This window comes from Myotis myotis, unplaced genomic scaffold (assembly GCF_014108235.1).
Source record: "Myotis myotis isolate mMyoMyo1 unplaced genomic scaffold, mMyoMyo1.p scaffold_m19_p_8, whole genome shotgun sequence".
In the NCBI taxonomy this organism is placed as follows: Eukaryota; Metazoa; Chordata; class Mammalia; order Chiroptera; family Vespertilionidae; genus Myotis; species Myotis myotis.
This window is the reverse complement of record NW_023416390.1, coordinates 18,116,030-18,138,366: the sequence shown is the minus strand read 5'-3', so window position 1 is coordinate 18,138,366 and position 22,337 is coordinate 18,116,030. Positions and strand designations below refer to the sequence as shown.

Below are 22,337 nucleotides of genomic sequence, written 5' to 3'. Positions count from 1 at the left end.
TTGCTGTGGCACTGACTGACCTCTCTCTCTCTCTCTCTTTCTCTCTCTCTCTCTTTTTTTTCCTCTTTCCTGAAAGTACGTGGTGCCATTCCTGAGTGACTTTTCCTACTAGACCATCCCAAAGGGACGAGGGGGAGGGGAGGGAGGGAGGAGGAGGAGGAGGAGGTGGAGGAGGAGGAGGAGGAGAAGGGGGGTGTTCCTTCTCTCTCATTTCTTGGTTTTGTTTATCAGCCGATCTGTTTGCTGGATTTGGGCTCGGAATGACCCACCTGTAAAGTGCTTTTCCTTCCTCCTCGCCTTGAACTCTGCAGGGGGCTTGGCTTGGAGGGGGCCAGGGAGGGGAAGAGAGAAGGAGGGGGAACACAGAAAACTTCTTTCTCTCCCTCTCCGTGTATCTTCAGCCCGACATTGTCACCTCCTCTTGGAGGGGTTAGAAGAAGCTGAGACCTCCCGACAGAGCTGGAAATGGTGATGAATCTTTTTTAATCAAGGGACAGTTCCTTTTGTATGTACATTTCGTTTCTCTTTCTCCTTTTCTTTCTCTGGCTTTCCTTCTCTGAGGGTTAATAACCATTTCATTGATGGGGCAGACTTCTTTCGCTTCTCCCTGACGTTTCTTTCTTTTTTAATATGTGTGTGTGTGTGTTTAAATGTGCACATTTTTAAAGAGATAAACTCATTTGTAAAATAGCTGAAGAAACTGCGCCCCTTTTAAACTTTGTGGATGCCTTTCTTTAACGTCTTATGTAATCATAATTTGAAAGAATTTGATAACAGTACAGCAGGTTGAAATTTAAGTGCTATGTAGTGGCTGAGCTGGGAATTTGATCTGATTATTCCATAAAGAAAGAAAAGTTTTGTGTGTGTTTTTTTTTTTGGGGGGGGGGCGGGTAGGGAGGGTGGTGGTGAAGAAGGGGAGGGGAGGGAGAAGGGAAGTGGTTTTGGAGACAAGTGAAGCTGCCTGTTTTCCAGTAAGTAATGGAGGAATTCCAGGAGCCAGGGCTAAATATACTTGGCGATCAATACAGAAATGGCTCATTGTGAATAATTTAGCTGCTGGTGCAGTGAGAGTTTTGAAACTAAAGGCAAAAAGGACCAGGGCCAAAGGGGGGGAAAATAAGTAAAAAAATCTCCTCAGGACATGTCAATTCTTTAAACTTTGTCTTTCAAAGAATACAGTCAGCTTATCGATCCTTTCATTATGTGGAATCAAAGCTAGGGGGTGTCATCTCATACAACTTTTGTTTCTGAGAATTAAGTTCTTGTTTTGCGTCATGGGTGCATGAGAATAATTCCCCAAACTTTAAAAAAGCGATTCCCTTCCCAACAGCGAAAAGTTTATGAAATTTTCAAAATCGGACTGTATTAAGTAAGCTTGGCATTTGTATCCAACCCTGGTCTGGCAGGAAAGTAAGGTTCCATCGAACAGGTGCTCACCCAGAACTTGGGGTTAGGCTAAAACGCCAATACAAGTTCAGGAGTTGGGTAACGGCTGCAGAAATCTTAGAGACACACTTGGGCACGAAGTTTTTGTTTTGTTTTCTTATGTTTGTTTGTCCTCCACCCCCCCCCCCCAACCCCCCCCCAGAACATGATGAACCAACTTGCAACAATTGTGAATAGAGCTATCTGTATACTAGGGGAGTCCTCAAACTGCAGTGCGATTGTGGGGAGTAGTGAGGGGTGAAGCTGGCATGTTGGAGATGTGGCCCCCTAGTTTTTTGTTTTGTTTTTTTTTTCTTCTTCTTTGAACCAAGTAAATTCTGATTAAGAGAGTCATTCCTTTCGTGCTACAGCCCATCTCACAGCACACTTATCTTTCCTATCCTATCTCCAGCAGGAATCAGATCATTTGCAGAAAGAGTTCAGTGACTTGCAAATGAGCACATACAGTACACTGTAGTATGTTTCCTGGGCACAGGTTGCAGCAGCAGCAACATGGGCTAACTGCTTGAAGCTTCAAATAAGTTAAGCATTTCAGCGCAGAACTGAAAGGAATCATTGTGTTAAGGGTCTAATCTTTTGTATTGCAGCACTGCACTTTGACTATGGAAACAGAGGCTATCGATGGCTATATAACGTGTAAGTATTCATTCCCATTAATTTTCTTTATTGCTAATAAAGTTATGCTTCTGTGTTACCTGTACTTGAACTCCTCAATTGTAAGTCTTTATCACAGATTCTATGCTCTCATTTTCTATCTGTTCACAACTTCACCCTTAAAGTGAGTTTGGTAAAATAGCAACATACAGTGAAATAGAAATATACTTTACTATATTAAAGATAACATGGAAATCAGTAGAGCTTAGCAGATCCACACTTTCCTGGTTGATTACCTAAGTTTACAATTGGTCAGGTTACATACATGTCTACTAATATGGCGTGTACTAAATATTTATTGCATTGTATAGCCTACGTTATCGGACTCATATTCTGAAAGAGAATTAGCTTCTAAATTCTCAACTTGTTTGGTTAAAAACGAACAAGTTGACATGTTTTTAGCCAACTCTCCTTTCAAACATCCAACTTTCTGATAGCCAGCATTTTAGAAAATGCTCATTATAAATAATGTATGTTCAATGATTAAATTAGGTTTTAAAAGAAATTTAGTTTTTTAAACTAAAGTATACTTTAGAAATCAACTCCTCCCAATTCCTCTTACGTTACAGTTACAATTATTGTGATAGTGAAATTTTGTCTTTTTTTTTGTGTGTGTGGGCTGGTTGTTGCTTTTTGTCATTTCATTCATTTACTATATATTTCTAAATTATATTGCCTTACAGTTTCTTTTAAGGAAAAACATATTACATTACAATTTCAAGGCTATTCGTGCCACTGCATGAGACAAAGTTGGTAATTAGATTTTATGTGACAATGAGCAGAGACCAAAAGATTTTATTTTGTGAAAGCAGGTGACAATGAGCTTTCACCTGAAAGGGAGCACTCCGATATGGCAATTGACCTCACCTCAAGCACACCCAATGGACAGCATGCCTCACCAAGTCACATGACAAGCAGTAAGTCTTCTTTTTATGTTTTTCCCCCTATTTCTCTAGCAACAGCCTTGAATTTGTTAGGTCTGTGGGGTCCTCTCACATTGTGGTGTAGCTGCTGTTATAGATTTTCCTAAAGAAAGAACAACAGAGATTTATTCCTGTTCATTCCAGTATCATAAAACATGAGTCTGCTTACTAGTCTGAACTATCCCAAGGTGGCATTTGGGAGCTGGTGCTTACCTGTATCAGGTAAGAAATGTTAGGCTTTTCTGGTTATTGTTTTGACTTGTCAGGTTTATGACTAGATTTGTTGTTGTTGTTGGATTTTAAAAAAAGATGGAAACACGTCACTTCCAAAGGACTCTTCACAGTAAAAAAATGAAATAATTTTATATTGTTTTGGTACAAAGCTAATCCATCAGTGGTAGAATTGCAGTGTTGCTTTTTTTTTTTTTTTAACGTGAAAGTTTTTCCTCCCAAGTGTTGGTAGTGAAGTGTAATTGAAAATTTGTAGAAATCATTTACAGCCATTTCTCTAACAAAGTGAGAGCTTTTTGTTTAGGATTGTCCAGAGAAGAACTGAGAGACTTTGGAAGGATGTTTTGAACTTATAGGCATAGACAGTTTTGGTTACTGTTTTTGATGAAGAGTCATTCATTGATGTAGTAAACACTTTTGTGTAATGAGAGAACAACTTATATGCTATCAGGGACAGAGACAAAACACTTTAAGAATGTGGTTTCTTTTCTCTTATAATGTTTTATCAGTTTAGTTATCAAGTGCAAATGCTCTATTATTCCTACTCAAACGTTATTTGAAATCTTGTGTTTCCCTTACAGTTTTGGTATATGTTATATTCTCGTACAGAAATGATGCCTGACTTATATTTAACTTTATTTAATTAGACGTTTTCTATTTGGTTGATATGTGAAGGAAAGGCATTTTCTTTCCTTTGTAAAAAAGTGAAGGTTTAATAACTAAAGAAAACTGAATCATCGACAGAATTATGAGCATATCTCTAAGTTAATTCTCATTATCTGAACAGAACAAAATTTCCTTTCCAAGTCCCTCTTTCAGTTCTCAAACTTAAGGTTACTATAAATCTACTAGCTTTGTAAGTGGTAAAGACTACTGAATTATAAGCAAAAGTATATAGAGTACTATTGAATACATTTTGCAACTCATTAACTTTAAGTGATTCTAGCTATTGAATTTTTTATTAAACTATGTGAACTTACTTATTTAATAGTTTTCTTTCTTTTTATTAATGAGAAACACTTCCTAGGAAGATTTCATTCTAGAAGCAGTCATTGAAATTCCTTTATCATGTAGAAAGAAAAATTAATAGGTAGTAAGTGAATGTATATTAAATTATAGTGCTAATGTCTTATAATGGATCTTGTAGCATTAACTTATTTTTTGCTAGTTGGCTATTGATTTGATAAAAGTTACACTATTAATGTAATGTAGGCAGTACAATTTTTACATTTTAACATTTTTACAATCTTACTAGTTCTTTGGTAGAATAGATTTTTACTTCTCAGATTATCTTTGTATGATTTCCTAAAGGGTAAAGACAGATGCATTTGCAATTTCGGTTAGCCAGCTATTTAACGGTTGGCTTTAGAAGCATTGAATATAGGGATATATATTAATATAAATCATAAGACTTTACTGATATCCCCTAGCCACCACTATAATATCAGCAGGAAAAATGCCTTTTTTTTTTTTTTGGATTGGTTAATTGCCTCCTTTATTTGTGCATTTGATTCTGGTTTAGCAAGTACTGGCTTCAAAAAGGTAGTTCACCCACTTATTTTAAATATACAGTGCAGAGTGCAGACATGATCCATTTGAACAAATAAGAGTTGTGCTTTCGAAGTTTGGGCTTTTCACACCCATTAACAGTTAAATTATGTTTGGTAAAGAGGTTTTTTGCTGTTGTCTTTTTAACTTACTAGCCCGTGGCAATTTCACGTTAGTATGGTTTTTGGCTAAGCTGCACGTGTTTTCGAGTCCTTTTCCAAAGCGTTGCAGGTTAAATATGTTGGCTCGCACTTCAGAGCTGTCTTGCATCCTTTATGTAGCCTCTATTTACAGTATCTAGGTTACCCACTTAGGTGTTAGATGGAGAAGATACCCATTTTTTCCTTTCTGTTAGATCTAGGGGAATATCAGCATTTGAGATTGCCAAAGCAAAAAGTGGTAGAGAGAGAGAGGCTCTTGTCTAATTTGAACAAGAGACTTAGAATCTGTCACTCATATTTTTCTATCACCTGAAATAATTTGTGTGTGTGTGTGTGTGTGTGACCTGTCAAATCACTTGTGTCTGAGACCCCTGGTTTTTGTGAATGCCTTTACACACATTCTTGTCTTTATTAAGTGAGAAGAACTTAATTTATTTTCTGCATTTTTTAATATCTTCATGTATACTTCCTGAAGGGCTGTTGCTCCCAAAAACAGATTTGCAATTTTGATTGAAAGTATTAAAGCCAAAAGTAAATGTGGAAATCTTTCAGAGAGACAGCCTCCAGGAGCAAACAGGAGAGGACAGGAGTGTACGTGGAAGAGGGAAAGTTATTTTAAAACAGTTTAGAAAAAAAATAAAAGAATTAAAACCTTTGATTTTTAATAAAATAACTTCTATTCTGGCAGTAAAGTATTGATAAGATGTGATAGCCACCTTATTCTGGCTTTAGGAAAGTGGCCAGTTGGACGATATGGTCGTAGTCATTTGTTTTGGCTATTTGATGACTACTCTGAGATGAAGAGTATATGTACAACTTGCTGCCAGCTATTGTATAATAAATAATGACAGCAGCTATCATTATTTGACAGGGCTAGAAGAGAGCATCGGCGACTTGGGAGAGAACTAAAAATGTTACCATGCCTGACAGTTTTGGGTTTTAAAATTCAGCAAATAAGATAATCTTAAAAAGAAGTCAGAAGTCTTAGTTGATCTTAACATTTCCTAATGACTGCGTCCTCTGTTTTAGAATGGGTTTTCTTAGAGAACTTTAGACTTTTTCTTATGGAATAAGGATCACTTTGATAGGAAGATGAGCATTGTTGCCTGAGATCATTAGTGTACATGTCGAGTCTGCTGACAACCTTCGGTGTCAGGGATGACAGTATATGCCTTGATGGCTACTGGAAATACACAGTGTTAAGTTATTTTAAAAATAGCTTCTGGAAGTTAAGAATCTGAGACAGACAACTCAGACAGAACAATATAAAAATAATCCATATTGTATTTCGGCCTCTCAGATGAGTCTTGCTTTGTGATTCCTTCTGTTTCTGGGTTAGTGCATTTCCAATTCTTGCAAAGTCGCTTCAGTATTGGTTTCCAACTGGTCTATACCTGCTGCTGGCTATACTGAAAAACAGTTTTAAGGTTCAAGAAATTGTCATTAATTATATTTTTCTTATCATCTACTATTATAATGCCAGTGAATAAATTTTATTTGGATTTAGTTAATGGTATGAAATACAGCCTGATACAAACTTTGTTTCTATGACTTTAAAATCATTACATGGATCAAGTTCATAGTCAATATTATTTATCAGTTTGATGGCCAGATGGCATGTATGGAATTGGAAGAAGTAGTCATTCTAGTAATTCTAGTTTTACTCTGACCAATAATCAGGTTACGGAATCTAGTTTATCCTTTTCAGAGTGCTTCACAATTATTTATTTTTTCTTAGCTAGTTTCCATTTTTAGCAGCAGAAGTGTATTATGATTTCCACTTTTCATATGTGGAAATGGAAGCTAAAGAAATCAGTCGGCCTTTTAGGTCCCTTGGCAAAAGGAAGAAGTTATCAGGATTGGGACATAAAACTGTGATAGTATCTTGTAGGTTAGTTGGATTACTTAACTGCTATTTCTCTGTAATGTCATTATCTCAGGATGCCCACCATGTCCAATACTGACCCAGGTTTTAGTGACAAAAGCAGTATTACAGAAGTAGAAGTAGAAGAGGGTTATTATGAGGGTGGAGTAACATCAGATAATCTTGCTCTAGTGCTCTTTTAAAAAGTAACTTATTTGGGGGGCTCACCAGCTTTCCAAGTTGTCTTCTGTAGCTTAGTTTGGCAGTCACTCTTGGTTGGATTTCCCGAGGATACACCCTAATATAACATCAGGTGGACTTAATGTAAAAACTCACTGTTTTGAATTGTGTAGTACTGAAGTTTGTGTTAAAAACGTATCTTAGTTTTTACTTGTTAGGAAAAATTTTTAAAGTTTGATTTTATTTCTTTACACCTCATGAGAGCTAAGTGTTATGGCTATGTACTAAAAGAAAAAAAAAATGGAAAAGGAACCAAGGGAAGTATATGCAAGGAATTAACAGCAAAAATGCTGTATTTTTTTCTTTGTACCTAATTTCTTCCTTCCCCCCATTTTTAGGCTGTTTCAGAGTAAGGATAAAGATCTGTCTTTGAGAAACAAAACAACTTATTATAGGAGCATTATCCATATCGCCTCTATATTTTTCCAAATCGGTCTTCCCCACTGGAAGAACAGTTTTTTAAAAATGGAACCAGATTAATTAGGATTTATTGGGAGCCTTCCTTCTAGCCCTAGTGTTTTGGGATCACTGGGTCTAATGCCCTTCTCCCCTAACTTTGAATATTGATATATGTTGACCTTATTCTGAAAGATCAATAGTAGCGTCACAGTCCTAACATGAGTAAAATATGTTGTTTTTCTTTGCTTTTCCCTTTGTATCTGTTTATATCAAATATGCTTATTGATCTGGTAATCTTTTCCTTTGTGAATTAATCAATATAGAGAATATTTCTGCTTTGAAATAGGTAAGGAGTATTTTGGAACTATTTCCCTTATTACAAATGTTTAATCACTACTGGAGTGAGAGAAGGGAAGGGAGCATGATTTCTGAGTATACCTAGGATGCTCCTAGCATTACGCTATGTGCATCCATACTATTTCACTTAGTTTCCACAACAGCTCTGTGAGATTAATAGTTCCTCTGTTTTATAATACAGAAAACTGAGGCTCAGTAGCAGCAGATTTTAAGAGGCTAAAAATATAGGCTTTGGAATTATATGGACCTGTGCTAGAATTCTTAGTTTGCCAAAGAGCTTACTGTGTGACCTTAGACATGATACTTCACATCTCTGAGCTCCAGTTTCCTTATCTGGAGAATGGGGATAAGCAATCCCTACCTCAGTGGGCTTTTGTGAGGTTGGAATAAGTCAATATATTCAAAATGCTTAGCACAGTTTCTAGCTTATCCAATAAATAATCACTGCTGCTATCAGAGCAGTCGCATTACTTTTTCATTGTCCCATGACTCATAAAGAAAAGAGTGTTGTCAAATCCAGATCTGTTTGAAATTCAGGTCTTTTGTTCTTTCCTTTTTACTACATAGAACTGTGGAACAGATGCAGGCATTGCTAATAATTTAGGGTAAAAATTGAAGGAAAAAAAACCCCTTATTTTATTTAAAGCATTTATGAAGACTTTGGTTAGGAAAGAAGTAGAGTTTGTCTTTATATTAGAAACTGTTTTTATTGGATTTCAATGTTTCTTAGTTTTACGTTTTTGATTATATGTAAAGAAAAAGCATTATTTACTGTCGGTGCTCCAAAGTCACCAGCAATTAAGAATGGAAAAAGAAAAAGTCCTCTTAATCGAGTAACCTATCCATATCTAGAGGCAATTCTTTCTTAGAAAGTTTGCATCTAACATTTCACTTTATTGATGCCTCTGGTAGTACCATACATTCTCAGTTTGATAATACTAATCAAGTGGTAGGCCTGATTGTTGCTAATGGTGCATGTTGGGAGTAATGGTTTAGGTGTTTTAAATTTGAAGTCAGCTTAGCAGGTAAAGATCACTTCTATGCATTTGACATGTTGCTGTGTTGTTCTAGTTGACTAATTCAACAAGTACTGATAGGCTGCCTTTTATGTGCCAGGCACTGTAAGGTGAATCCAAAGGTGAATAGTACACCATCCTTGTCCTCCAGGAGCCCACACTCTAGTTTGAAAGATAGTCATCTAAACAGGGCATTATACTGTGGTAAGCCAGTGTCCTATTTATTATGGGGAATGGAGCGGGGAGGGCACTAGTCCTGAAGACTTCCTAGAAGGAGAGGCCGCTTGAGCTGAGACTTATTAAATGAATAAGAGTTAGGAGAGAAGCAGAAGGCTTTTCAGGGAACTCACCCACAATGGTAGCTGAGAAATAACAGACATGTTCTGGGAAATACAAGCAGGTTGGTATGTCTAGGTTTGTAAAGTTGGAGTCTAGGTATCAGAAGCTAGAGATAACTCTGGAGAATGAATCAGGGCAAGATAATCTTGTATAAGAAGAAACTTGGATTTCATTTTCAAGAAAGCCAAAGCAGATGACTTGCCTTTTGATTGACATAGATTACACTGACTGCAATGTGGGGGAAAAGATTTGCATGGGGACCGTCTAGAGCAGCGGTTGTCAACCTGGGGTTTGAGACCCCTTTGGGGGATCGAACGACCCTTTCACAGGGGTCGCCTAAGACCATCGGAAAACACATATATAATTACAGATTGTTTTTGTGATTAATCACTATGCTTTAATTATGTTCAATTTGTAACAATGAAATTGGGGGTCACCACAACATGAGGAACTGTATTGAAGGGTCGCGGCATTAGGAAGGTTGAGAACCACTGGTCTAGAGGCAGGGCTTCTTTAGCAGGCTGTGGTAGTGATTGAGTGAGAAGTCATGAGAGCTAGTGGTAATGGGATAATAAGAAAGAGAAGGATTTGGGAAGTGCATAATAGCGTAAAGTGGACTGGACTTGGATAGTAGGATAAAGGAGAGGAGGAAGTTCATGACCTCTAAAGTATCAGATAGATAGTGATAGGTCCATCAGGGGAGACAGGAAATATTGGAGCAGGTTTCCAGGAAAATATTTAGTTGAGTTTAGTTGTTCTGGATACAGAGAGTTTGAAGTACCTGTAGAATTTGGGAGAGGATAGCAATCAGGCAGGTGGATAGATTAGACTCAAGTGTGAATTTTCCTAATTAGAGAAACCTAATATGTATCTTGTGGCTTGGTTTCTTTCTCTCCTCTATTACTTTAACAATAGTTTAGTATTTCCTAAAAATTCTATCCTAAGTAATTCTTAGCATTTGATCAGTGACCTTACTTCCCTCACTGCCCCATTAAATCAAAATTCTATATTGAAATGTATGAGCACAGGTTTTAATGAACTCTCTTTGCTTAATGGAGTCCTTTTATGCTGGTCTTAGAAGTTGGATTAGTTGATGTGATTGACTTAATAATTTTTAAACAAAATATGCCAGCCCTTCTCCTTAAAATTTTATGATATATTAAATGTCATACCTTTTATGGTTATACATTTTAAAATATAAGGCTAATATATGACACATACTTCAATGCCTCTACTGTAATGATTTCTCTTTATTCTGTGACCTTATTCTTTATAAATAAGTACATAATTTCAAATGTGTAAGGAATGATTTGTTAACTAAATACAAAGACATCTACCATATTAGTTGTCAAGGAATTTAATAATTTTATTCAGAGCTTTGTTGAAAACTTTGAGATAAATTATGCATGCGTGATATATATTTGAAAATGGTTTGCTATATACTTAATTAAAAGAAAACTTATGATACTGTGCCCTCCTGGGATAAAATTGTCTAGAGGGAAAAGTGTAATATAAAAAAACCCCAAAAAACATCGTGCCCTGACCGGTTTGGCTCAGTGGATAGAGCATCGGCCTGCAGACTGAAAGGTCCAGGTTGGATTCCAGTCAAGGGCATGTACCTTGGTTGCAGGCACACCCCCAGTGGGGGTTGTGCAGGAGGCAGCTGATCGATGTTTCTCTCTCATCGATGTTTCTAACTCTCTATCCCTCTCCCTTCCTCTCTGTAAAAAAATCAATAAAATATATATATTTTAAAAACATTGTAACTAACATACTTATATGCCTCAAAAAATATCTATTATAGAACTTCATCTTAAAAATGTAAGCTTTGATTACCTGTGACACCATGGGATTCCAAATGAATGTTAATGATGGAAATACTTCGTCTGAGATTTCCTGTATGTGGAGATTCAGAAATCTCTAGAGAGGTATTTTTCATCTTGCAAACATTGATCCGACCAACATTTATTAAGCACTTACTTTGTGTGATGCACTGCTGATGCTGGGGCACAAGAAATATGTAAGTGTGTTTGGTAGAAAAGGACATTATCTTTCAGGGTTCAAATGAATTCATTTTTTATTTGAGATGTTTTTAAAGATTTCTTTGGAGATATGTATTTGAGATAACCCTTTTGCATTTAGAAGCAAGTAAGTGTGATGTGCTCATCATGATTCATATCCATTATAGATGAATGAGTTCCTTTTTGCCTTTCACCATCAAGAGTTCTTAAAAAATGAATAAATTTGAAAATACACAATGAAACAGACAAAAATACAACGAGCTTTTAAGAAAGGCTCGCACAGGATAGCATTTCCCTCAGAACGTTTTTGTAATGCAAGATTTGGTGCTCAGTTGTGCAAGTTCCTCACCTTGATCGGCAGCACATTTAGAGTAGACCTATATCTCAGGGTTGGCTTGCATTAGACAACTCTATAAAATTGATCTTTAAAATCAGAATTCCAATTTGTGTCTATATTTTGACTACAAATAAACAACAACAAACAAAACACCCCAACCAATTAACCCCAGCCAATCACTCCAGTTGGCTTGACCAGATCAGTTTGTTATTGCGAACCCATCTATATTGGTAATCAGTGAAGGTCATTTGGTAGCAAGAAATCAGTACAAAGGAAGTTAGTTATATAATTCAAATGTTTAATGGCATCAAACTAAAAGAGCCTAATATGTTCAGCATCACATTAGATGTACCTTACCATTTGGATCAAGTCCTTTGTCCCATTCCTTCTTCCCTGGATGGACATGGATTTAGATCCCCTAGAGAAGCTCAGACAAAATACTTCTTTTTTTTTTTTTCTTGGCTTCCTTGGCTAAATCCTCTAATTTCAGTCTTTAACTTATATTACTATATGTAATCAGGTTACAACAAATTCTTGCAGGCCTATTCATTTTCTTTAATGTAATTTTATACTTATTAAATGTTGATTTCATAGCTTAACTTTATGAAAGCAATCTTATAACACATATGAAAGCAATCTTATAACACCTATAAAGAATATTACCATAGCGTCAGACTTCCATTCACAGAAATGTTGATGGGTGATGTGGTTTAAGAGGCATTAATATCTATTATAGATGAAGGTGGAAAATAGCACTGCCACCTGAGAAAGACACTTGAAGTTGGCTGGGGATTCCGAAGAGTTAGTTTATAGGTCAGCCGGAGCAAACGTCTCACCAGTTTCATGAAATCATTGAAGTAGTCTGACTACAACAAAGAGATTTTATAGAAAATTATAGTATTTTAGGTTAGCGAATAGGGAAGGCTATCTTGACGACGGTGAACTTAATATTTTTCAACGCATACAGCTTTATTTTTGGCCACACATTGATTACAAAGAAGTTCATTGGAGATTTCGCAGAGGTGTGCCTTTGGGGAAGATGTTCATGTGTCATTTCTCACTTCATCCCTAGTATACAATGTCATATTGGTGTATTGTAGAAACCCAGTCTTTATTTATTGAATTAAGGAACTATTTATGATTACATGCTGCACATATGTATTTAAATAATGTGCTTCTGGCCATTTGAGGACATTTAGAAACTTGATTTCTTTGATGTTGAAATAATTCTGACATCCTAATTTACTTGTTATTTTCTCTGGGTATGCATTTATTTTAAGCAGATCAGCCCCCAAAAATGATCTCTAAGATTCTGAACAGCTCTTAAGTTTTCTGATTCTATACAATCATATTCAATAGAATCCAAGTTAATGTAAATGTTTCCATGAATATTTTATAGTTATTATCATCATCTCATTACTAATAACTTTATATAGCAAATTTAGAGTTTATAATCCGTATGCTTATAATTTTAAAATCAGTTCTTTATCACTTTCTTAAACTACTTTTAGTAGCATGTACAAAATGAAATGCTTCAATTAACTTTTATCATGCACTGCAGATATTTTGAGGAGCACATAATTAATCAGTGTAAAGTCACGTTCTAATAAATTAACATTCCGGGTGTCTGCACCTTTGATGTTTTTGTCATTGCTCTCATATTATCATGGTAGCTGTAACTCTTCTTACCCCTGACTATATCAACTTTATATACTTCTTACTAAGACATCAGTATGCAGGGCTTGGTCCTATTTTGAAGTGCTGGGGTCCTGCATTGCTCTGTTTCCCTTGAATTAACTTTAAGAAATTTTGGTTTAGTTCTAAAGAGCTGTCACTTCTACAACTATGTAAAACATTTTCCATTACGGTCATGTTTCCTGAAGACGTTTAATGCTATGTTTTTGTTGTTTAAAACAAACATTAACAAGTAATATTTACATATGGAAATGTATTTCTTTTGTAAGACATGTCTTACAAGTCTTTTAGTCAGAAGTGTAAATACCTTTAACATGTGGATAGTCAGGCATAGATTGCCTTATTTTCAATATATGTTACCTTTTTGACTGAGAAAAGAACCATTTTTATCTATACCTTTTAGGCTTGAAGATATATGTTTAATTACTAATTAAAATAGGTACATTTGTTCCTATTAGAAACAATTACTTAGATCATTAGAAATTGGACTAAACATTTTTAGATATTTAAAATAGGAAATAGTACATGATCATTTTAGGTACTGCTTTAAAATTACAAAAGCTTTAAAAACACTGATTCTAATATAATATTTTGAAATATAAAAGAAATTGTATTATGTTTGCAAAATATTTGAAAGGAGTAATAGATTTTGTTTGGATATAACTGAGAACTAGAAGAAGAAATCTGAGATATTTTTGAGAGTCTGCCGTTTTTAAACTCTGAAAATATGAATTACACATCACCATCTGTCTGAACTGTGACAGATTAATGACCTAATGACAGCTTTTGGATTCAGTTTCTTCAAAACAAAAACAAACAAAAAGGAAACACCCTCTGTCCCCCAACTAAACACAATTTAAATAAATTATTACACATAAATTGTTATTACAGTAAGGCTATTGGCATAAAACATTTTTGATGATTTTGAGTAGTTTTAGTTGGTCTCACAGATTGAATCTAATAGGTGGTAACAAATTTGTAGAGATATATTTTCAGCAAATTAGAGAAGTTATAGTTGACTGAACAGTTGCTTTCGTACAACTGGATCTATGGAGAAAGTGCCATTTATGTTTCAAAAGCGTGTGTGTGTGTGTTGTATATGTTTATAAATGCAAAGAATAAGTAGGTACAAGAAGAAAATGTTGAACTATTGATAGAGTTTACTTTGAGGTATGTGAGGGTAAACCAGGTACTTAATTGCTTAATCCAAAGAGATCTGCATTATCTTTTTTCCCCAAAAAGATCTTTTACTTATGTAATTAAAAAAAAAAAACCTGTAATAGTCAACCATCTCAAATAAATAAAGTATGGAATTATTCTGTAAGAGAGCCGATGATGATATCTCTGATAATATATGTCTAACCTTGAAATTTCAGTGATATTACAGATTCATCAAAATGGATTGCTGCCATTGGTGATAAATACTGGTCAGGGTATTGTCACATACCAATGCTGTCTGCAGAATTCCTCAATATTATTTTAGATTTAGTCTGAATATAAGGTATTTTCTTAATGGCTATAATAAAGTTAGACACTATTTTTTGAGTGATATTCATTGGTATCATGAGATGTTGTAAACAATATACATATGTGTATCTCTGGCGGTGGTAAGGAAACACTATAGCATTATGATGCCAGGAGAAATCTGAGTAGAATAAGTTAAAACTTACATTTAGATTCTCTGTTCTACATTGTCTATGATAATAATGTTTACTTTTTTCTTTTATTGAATTTACTGGGGTGACATTGGTTAATAAAAGTTTATATTGCCGTAACCGGTTTGGCTCAGTGGATAGAGCATCGGCCTGCAGACTCAAGGGTCCCAGGTTCGATTCCGGTCAAGGGCATGTACCTTGGTTGCGGGCACATCCCCAGTAGGGGGTGTGCAGGAGGCAGCTGATCCATGTTTCTCTCTCATTGATGTTTCTAACTCTCTATCCCTCTTCCTTCCTCTCTGTAAAAAATCAATAAAATATATTTTTAAAAAAGTTTATAGGTTTCAGGGCTACAATTCTATAATATATTATCTGTATATTGTATTGTGTGGTCACCACCCCAAGTCAAATCTCCTTCCCTCACCATTTATCCCCCTATAACCTCTTCTCCCTCACCCCTCTGATAATCATCATACTTTTGTCTTGTGTCTATGAGTTTTTGTTTGTTCGTTGCTGTTTTGCTTAATCCCTTTACCTTTTTAGCCCAGCCCCACAACCCACCTCTCCTCTGACAGCTGTCAGTCTGTTCTCTGTCTATGAACTTGTTCTATTTTGTTTGTTCGTTTAATTTGTTTAATAGATTCTATGTAAGTGAAATCATATTGTACTTGTCTTTCTCTGACTGGCTAATTTCACTTAGTATAATGCTTTCCAAGTCCATCCAGTGTCCATCAGTAGATGAGTGGATCAAAAAGCTATAGTACATTTACACAATGGCATACTACTCAGCTGTAAAAAAAAAATAATACTAAAGAAGGAAATCATGTTTACTTTTTAAGAAGAGATTTAGTCTCTTTTTCATGATCATTCATTTAAAACTCCACTCAGTATTGCTAATTATTTTTGTTAAAACTTATAAAGATACATTGTCTTTAGCAAGACAGTTATGGTATGTTGCTAATGGTAATGGGAGGACCTGTGAAAATAAGTTAATTTGAAAGGAAAGAGTAGGAGTGTGAAGTATAGAGAACATAGAAGAGACCTAGCTCAAAAAGAAAGAAAGGATAAAAAGGATGAGTCAAAAAATGAGGGATAAGCCACAGAATCCACTAAAGTTAGTAGATGTGGAGGCAGGAGTAGGGCACATGAATAATAGGATCTTTCCCTCATCCTTTTTCTTCTTTTAGAAAGCATAAATAAATAAAAATCTGAATTTTTTAAAAATATATTTTTTATTGATTTCTGAGAGGTTGGGAGAAGGAGAGATAGAGACATCAATGGGGATTGAGCCCACAACCCAGGCACATGCCCTGACCAAGAATAGAACCATGAGTATCATAGGTCAACACTCAAAAACCTTTAAAACCACTAAGCCACACCAGCTGAGTAAGAAAAATCTTAATTTTTAAGTTAATTAAAGAAGCTTACCTGGTTCAGTGGTGAGGAATGTGGCAGCAAGATTAGAATGGTTTCTGGTAGAAAACAAATGGTAAATATTGAGGTTCAATAGAGAGAAGCGAACTTCTTCAGATATGTGAAAGCCAGGGAGTGGACGTTGGGGGTAGACCGGTGAAAAAACGGGAGTCCTAAGGCTTCCAGACTAGAGAGACTAGAAGACTGGAGCTGTATAAAAGTTGTTGTATCAAGAATAGATTGTTTGCTGTCGGAAATAATGGTGCTGCTGATGTCCCCCTCGGGCTAATCTGTTGCTCTTATACTGTTTGAAAGTTACTGTGAAATACATGCAGTGTGGGAGAGATATCCTAACTCAGTGGTGCTCAACCTTGGCTGCACTTTAGAATCACCTGGGAATCTTTTTAAAATCCTGATTTCTGGGCCTCATCCTCTGGAACTTCTGTTCTTTGTTACTAATGTTGTAGCCCCAGCCCATAACAAAGAAACAGAAGTTCTGGAGGATGAGGCCCAGAAATCAGGATTTTAAAAAGATTCCCAGGTGATACTAATGTGCAGCCAAGGTTGAGAACCACTGTCCTAACTGGTTGTGATCCTAATTATCACTAATGCAGTAAACTTGGGTCTTGTTCTTCAACTGGCTTTTTACTTCATTTCAGTGGGAAAGAGTGTTGGGAAGTTAGGAGACCATAAGTCTGCCAGACACAGTAAGAACTTTCTCTGCCTTCTTTTTTTTTTCCTCTTGGGAGGTGGCAATGAAAAAGGAACTTGAGATTGAGCAGATGAGAAGAGGTTTTGCATCCAGTTTTTGTTCTCTGGTCTGTTGGTTTTTTTTCATTTTCCTTCTGAAGTATCTGACACAGGAGCCCTGAGCCCTGAGTGTTGCAAAAGACTTTCTGGAGGTCCTGCTCTGTCAAAGATTTAGAATTCCCAGTTGGCCTTTCCCATTAGAACACTCTTCACAATTAACCTTGTGATGATACTGTAGGAAACATTTATCAGACATGAGGTGAAGTTTACATATGCATCATTGTTAAAGGAAAGCCCATAAATAATAAAAACAAGATCAGAGAATATGTTTAACTTGCTTAAGAAAACAAACTTTTTATCAGCTTGTTAAAAGTAGCATTTTATTTGCAAGCTACTTTATATTATTTGAAATGCTTTCATATCTAACATACAATGTGCGCATCACAGCTTAACCTTGATATTTATTAAATAGTCTCAGAGGAATCTACTCTGCCTAGCATTACAAACACATTTTATTTGTTACTAGAAAATAATAAATAGATATATTTTTAAATATTAAATAATTGCATTTTCCTCTTCCCTGCCCTCTGCAGTATAAAAAAGTGAGTCCTTGATATATATCAAGTGTGTGACACTTAGACACTTCATCTCTTGGAGTCTCTGTTTGTAGAAGAGACATTAATACTGGCCTTGTCAGAAGAGTGGCAAGAACTGGAAATAATATATGCATAGTCTCTGGAAGGGTGACTAGCATGTGGTGATTTAACCAGATGGCAGCTGTTATTATTATTATTGTTACTATTATTTAAATCCTCACCAGAGGATATTTTTCTATTGATTTCAAGAGAAGGAAGAAGAACGGGAGGAGGGGAGGAGAGAGAGAGGAACATCCATGTCAGAGACACATCAATTAGTTGCCTCTGGCAAGCGTCTCTACCAGGGCTGGGGAATTTGCAACAGAGGCCCATGCCCTTGACCCGGAATCAAACTCACGAACTGTTGGCCTGAGGGCCAATGCTATAGCCACTGAGCCAAACCGGCCAGGGCAGTAGCCATTATTATTATTATTATTATTATTATTATTATTATTATTATTTTGTTAGCTAAAAAGAGTATGAGAAAAAAACTTGAATCAAGCAACTAAGAAACATCTCACCGACATGTTGTCCTCAGAAAGACATGCTTTTCGCCCACATCGTAATGCATTTCTCCGTTTAATATCTGAATTCTGAGAAGTATGAATTAGACCACACTGATGTCCATTTTTTCCTTTTACCCTATGAACAGTCAAGGAGAAAGTGAATATTGGTTTAAAAAGATTTCACAGCAGACTGGATATAAACAGGCCTCCCACAGGTCATTTGGTTCAAAGGGCAGAAATCTTTGTAAATCTCAGTGAGATCATTTAAAGACTCACATTTTGCTTTGCATGTCTGAAATTTACGTTTTGTTGGTCAGCATTACTATTAACATGGTGACGGTGCAATGGGTCTTTAAAACCAAATGGTCCTTTTTATCTAGGAGTAGTTTCTTCTCTAAAAATCTGGGAAACCTTTATTACTTCCTATCCTAATTTACCACGACTCCTTGACCTGTGTGCGCCTTATCTCCCCTGTAGGACTGGGATCTCCTGAGGGCAGGGAAAGTGACTCTAGTCTCTGCAGCCCGAGGGTAGTAGCAGGCAGAGCTTGACCTGAGAGTTGACCAGACTTGGATTTATACCTTGGCTGTGTCATGTACAGTATGAGACTTCATTTCCTCATTTGTAAAGCAAGGGATGTCAGTGGTTTTCTCTTAGGGTTGTTGTGAGGATTAATGAAATAACTTGAATGAACCTTCTATCACAGTGCCTAATACATTTCAAGAAATACTTCAATAAACATTGGTTTCTCTTTTCCACAGAAGCTAGCTAGCACAGTGCCTTCAACATACTAGTCTCTCAATTAGGAAGGTTGCCTATTGCCCTAACCGGTTTGGCTCAGTGGATAGAGTGTCAGCCTGCAGACTGAAAGGTCCCAGGTTCAGGTCCAGTCAAGGGCATGTACCTTGGTTGCGAGCGCATCCCCAGTGGGAGGTGTGCAGAAGGCAGCTGATCGGTGTTTCTTATCGATGTTTCTAACTCTCTATCCCTCTCCCTTCCTCTCTGTAAAAAATCAATAAAATATATTTTTTTAAAAAGGTTGCCTATTGAGCTTAAATATATTTTGAGTTGTCCTGTGTTCGTTATTTGACTGGACACATTGGAGACGTATCTCAGTATTCCAGGATGTTACTGCTCAGATTAACCCCATGGATGTGATCATTTCAGCACTATGTGTGCTGAGGATACCCCAGTCCAAGTCCAGCTAGTCTTTTTACCCACAAAGCCGTTACAAAGTAAATGCTCTAAAGTTAGTGCTAGCTTAGACTCTTAACTGTTCTCAACACTCATTCAAGCAGAATGCTTTGCTGCACTAAAAGCTTCAAGTGCTTAGAATGGCACATGGCTTCATAAAAATAGATTTTTTCAGGCCATTGCCACTCTAGAATATAGAGGGAGATTTTATAGAAAACTTTAAAGAGAGTATAGAGAATTTTGATTATATATACATGTACATATATAATTGAAATTCACTTTGATCATTTTTATTATTTGTTGCTAAGAAGTATGAGGCAAGAGCTGTCATTCAGAAAGTTTACAATTTTAAATTTATTATTATTTTGACTAATGAAGATTTCTAATCTTTATGATTCAAGATCTCTCAAATCATAACCTGGCCACATAATAGAGACACATGAAAATGGGATGTAATACTGCTTTTGCTTTTAGTTAACTCTTATCCGGTAGCTAAATCCCGAAGCTCACCAATCAAATGGCTCTTCTTTGAAATTGTACACAGTTCTGCTTATGCCAGATTGGGAGACCAGACCTCAGTTTTCTTAGAGCAATTGTGATAATTATCACATTTGTCCATGGTATAACTATTATAATGATAAAAAGAATCTGATACGCAGCCTTTACAAAGGTTCCCACCCCTCACCAAGGTTTTATCTGAATATTTTCTTGAAATATTGTTTAAATGTCTCCAAGAAATTTTAGATCAGCAATCGTTATCTAGTTATACAAACATTTTTTTTGTAGTCATTCCTATAGCTACAAGAAATAAGGCAGTGTATTTAATAGCTTGGAGAATACAAAATATTTTTATTGTTGACACAGTTAAGAGATCATCTTCTTAAGAAGTAATCTTTTTATTGCTTCTCTTCTTTGGTTTCCCTTTATTATTTTTAATGTTACTACAGAATTGTATGTTATTTGGAAACTAATGAAATGTAGTTTGCTTAGCATAAGATCCTATAAATTAAGCCCATAATATTTAACTGACATATGTAGGAAAGCACTGCACCTAAATCCTTACTGAACTGAAAGTGCTTGTGTCTGTATAGTAGCATTTAATAATAATAGGTCGTCTGCATTTTTATGTGGAAAAGAACCTTTTGTGGTAATCTGTAATTTTCTGTTTGCCATTTTCTTCTTTATTGGGTGAGTGGTTGGAGTTGAATTACTGTAAAAAACTTTTAGCTACTAATAAGGTGTTTTTAAATAATCAAAGTGCATTGTTACCTACTCTGGTGGTTCTTCAAGATGGTAGGGAACTTTCACACTCCCCTTAATACTTGCTTTTTAAGTGTAGAGTTCATGGATATTTTGGATATGAATATATCTTCAGGATCATGTACCTGGTTAGGTACAACTCTGGTGATTGATGCCTACTAATCATACTTAATTTATAATAAAGCACTTTATTGCTTTAAAATGCTCTCATGCGCCCAGCCAGCATGGCTCAGTGGTTGAGTGTTCACCTAGGAACCAGGAGGTTATGGTTTAATTCCGAGTCAGGGCACATGCCCTGATTGCAGGCTCCATCCCCAGTGTGGGGTGTGCAGGAGGCAGCCAATCAGTGATTCTCTCTCGCCATTGATGTTTCTCTCTCTCCCTTTATCTCTGAAATGAATAAAATATATATTAAAACATAAAAAAATAAAATGTCCTCAGGCTTTGAATTTGGAATTTTAATTTCTTTGTTGCTTGAGGGACCCTGGACTTGTTAATTAGTATTTATTTCCAAGTGTCTCTTTTTACCACAGGTTTTGAATCTAGAATTGCTGGCTATTGAGTTAAAGGAAATCCCCTTCATCTATTAGCAGCCCTTATATCTGGAGATCTACAGATCCTTTCCTCTCTTTGTTATTTTATTTCTTTAGATACAGCTGATGCTTTGACTTTTAAATCTATTTAAAAGGACTGTTTGGTACTTTTTCTTTCTTCAAACTCCACGTCCAGTCCATAAGATACCTTTGGCTCCACTTCTAAAATACAACCTGAATTTATAATTCTCACCATGTTCACTCCTACAACTTTATGAGCTACCATTGTTTTTTGGTCCCCTAAGCCTAACTTATTATAAAAACTTACACCTGGTCTTCCTTCCTTCAGTCTTCCCTCTCCATCCCCCGTAAGTAATCCACCCATAAGGCAGAGCTCGATTTTCTAAACTCTAAATCAGATCTTAACAATCCATTTCTTAAACACAAAAGTTTTCTGTTAAAACGAATAAAATTAAAATCCCTTTCTAAAGTCTACAACATCCTAAAGGATGTGGCTGCTGCCTCCATCTCTGACCTCCCCTTCCAACATTCTTCTTGTTCACTAAACTCTCAAAACATCTTCCATCTCTCTTCTCCTTGGACATGGCAAGTTCATGTCCATTTGAGGGTGTTTGTACTTTCCGTTCCTTCTGGTTGCAACACTCTTCCTTCATAAAATTTCATGAAAGCCTCCTTCTTTTTTTATGTCAACTCAATTGTAGACCCTTAGATAAGCTTCTCCCACGCACCCTATGTAAATAAGCCTCTCTTAAGCATTCTATTAAATTACCCTATTTTCTTTTCTTTGTTATACTTAATAGTATCTGAAATTAATCATTTATTTATTTATCTCTTCTTCCAACATACACTTGAAGAACATTTGTCTTGGTCACTGATGCAGCCCCAACACCCAGAAACATGGTAGATAATAAATGTGGATCCAAAGATCCATTAAATCCCCATCCTTTCCCTTCTAACAATAGAATTGTGTGTGTGTGTGTGTGTGTGTGTGTGTGTGTGTGTGTGGTGTGTGTGTGTGTACCTGTATATTCAACATAGTAGTTTATGCTGTAATATCCATTCCAAAGCCTCTATTTTAGAAATCTGCATATTGAGGCTCAAGGACACATGGGGAGAGTGTAGCAGAACAATGACTTAAA

General features: G+C 36.0%; 1 protein-coding gene across 13 annotated transcripts in view; it reads left to right on the top strand.

Moving 5' to 3' along the window:
• The window catches only part of IKZF2 (IKAROS family zinc finger 2), a 149,898-nt gene that overhangs the window by 1,888 nt on the left and 125,673 nt on the right, over nt 1–22,337 (top strand). For 4 of the 13 annotated variants that reach the window (XM_036320766.1, XM_036320762.1, XM_036320765.1 and 1 more), the window contains exons 2-4: nt 402–468; nt 2,034–2,082; nt 2,910–3,017. In XM_036320766.1, coding sequence (XP_036176659.1) covers nt 466–468; nt 2,034–2,082; nt 2,910–3,017 — 160 coding nt within the window. In that variant the 5' untranslated portion in view covers nt 402–465. Of the gene's footprint in view, nt 1–401; nt 506–2,033; nt 2,083–2,909; nt 3,018–22,337 lie in introns of all 13 variants that reach the window. The other 9 variants (XM_036320763.1, XM_036320756.1, XM_036320767.1 and 6 more) reach the window with 6 other exon arrangements.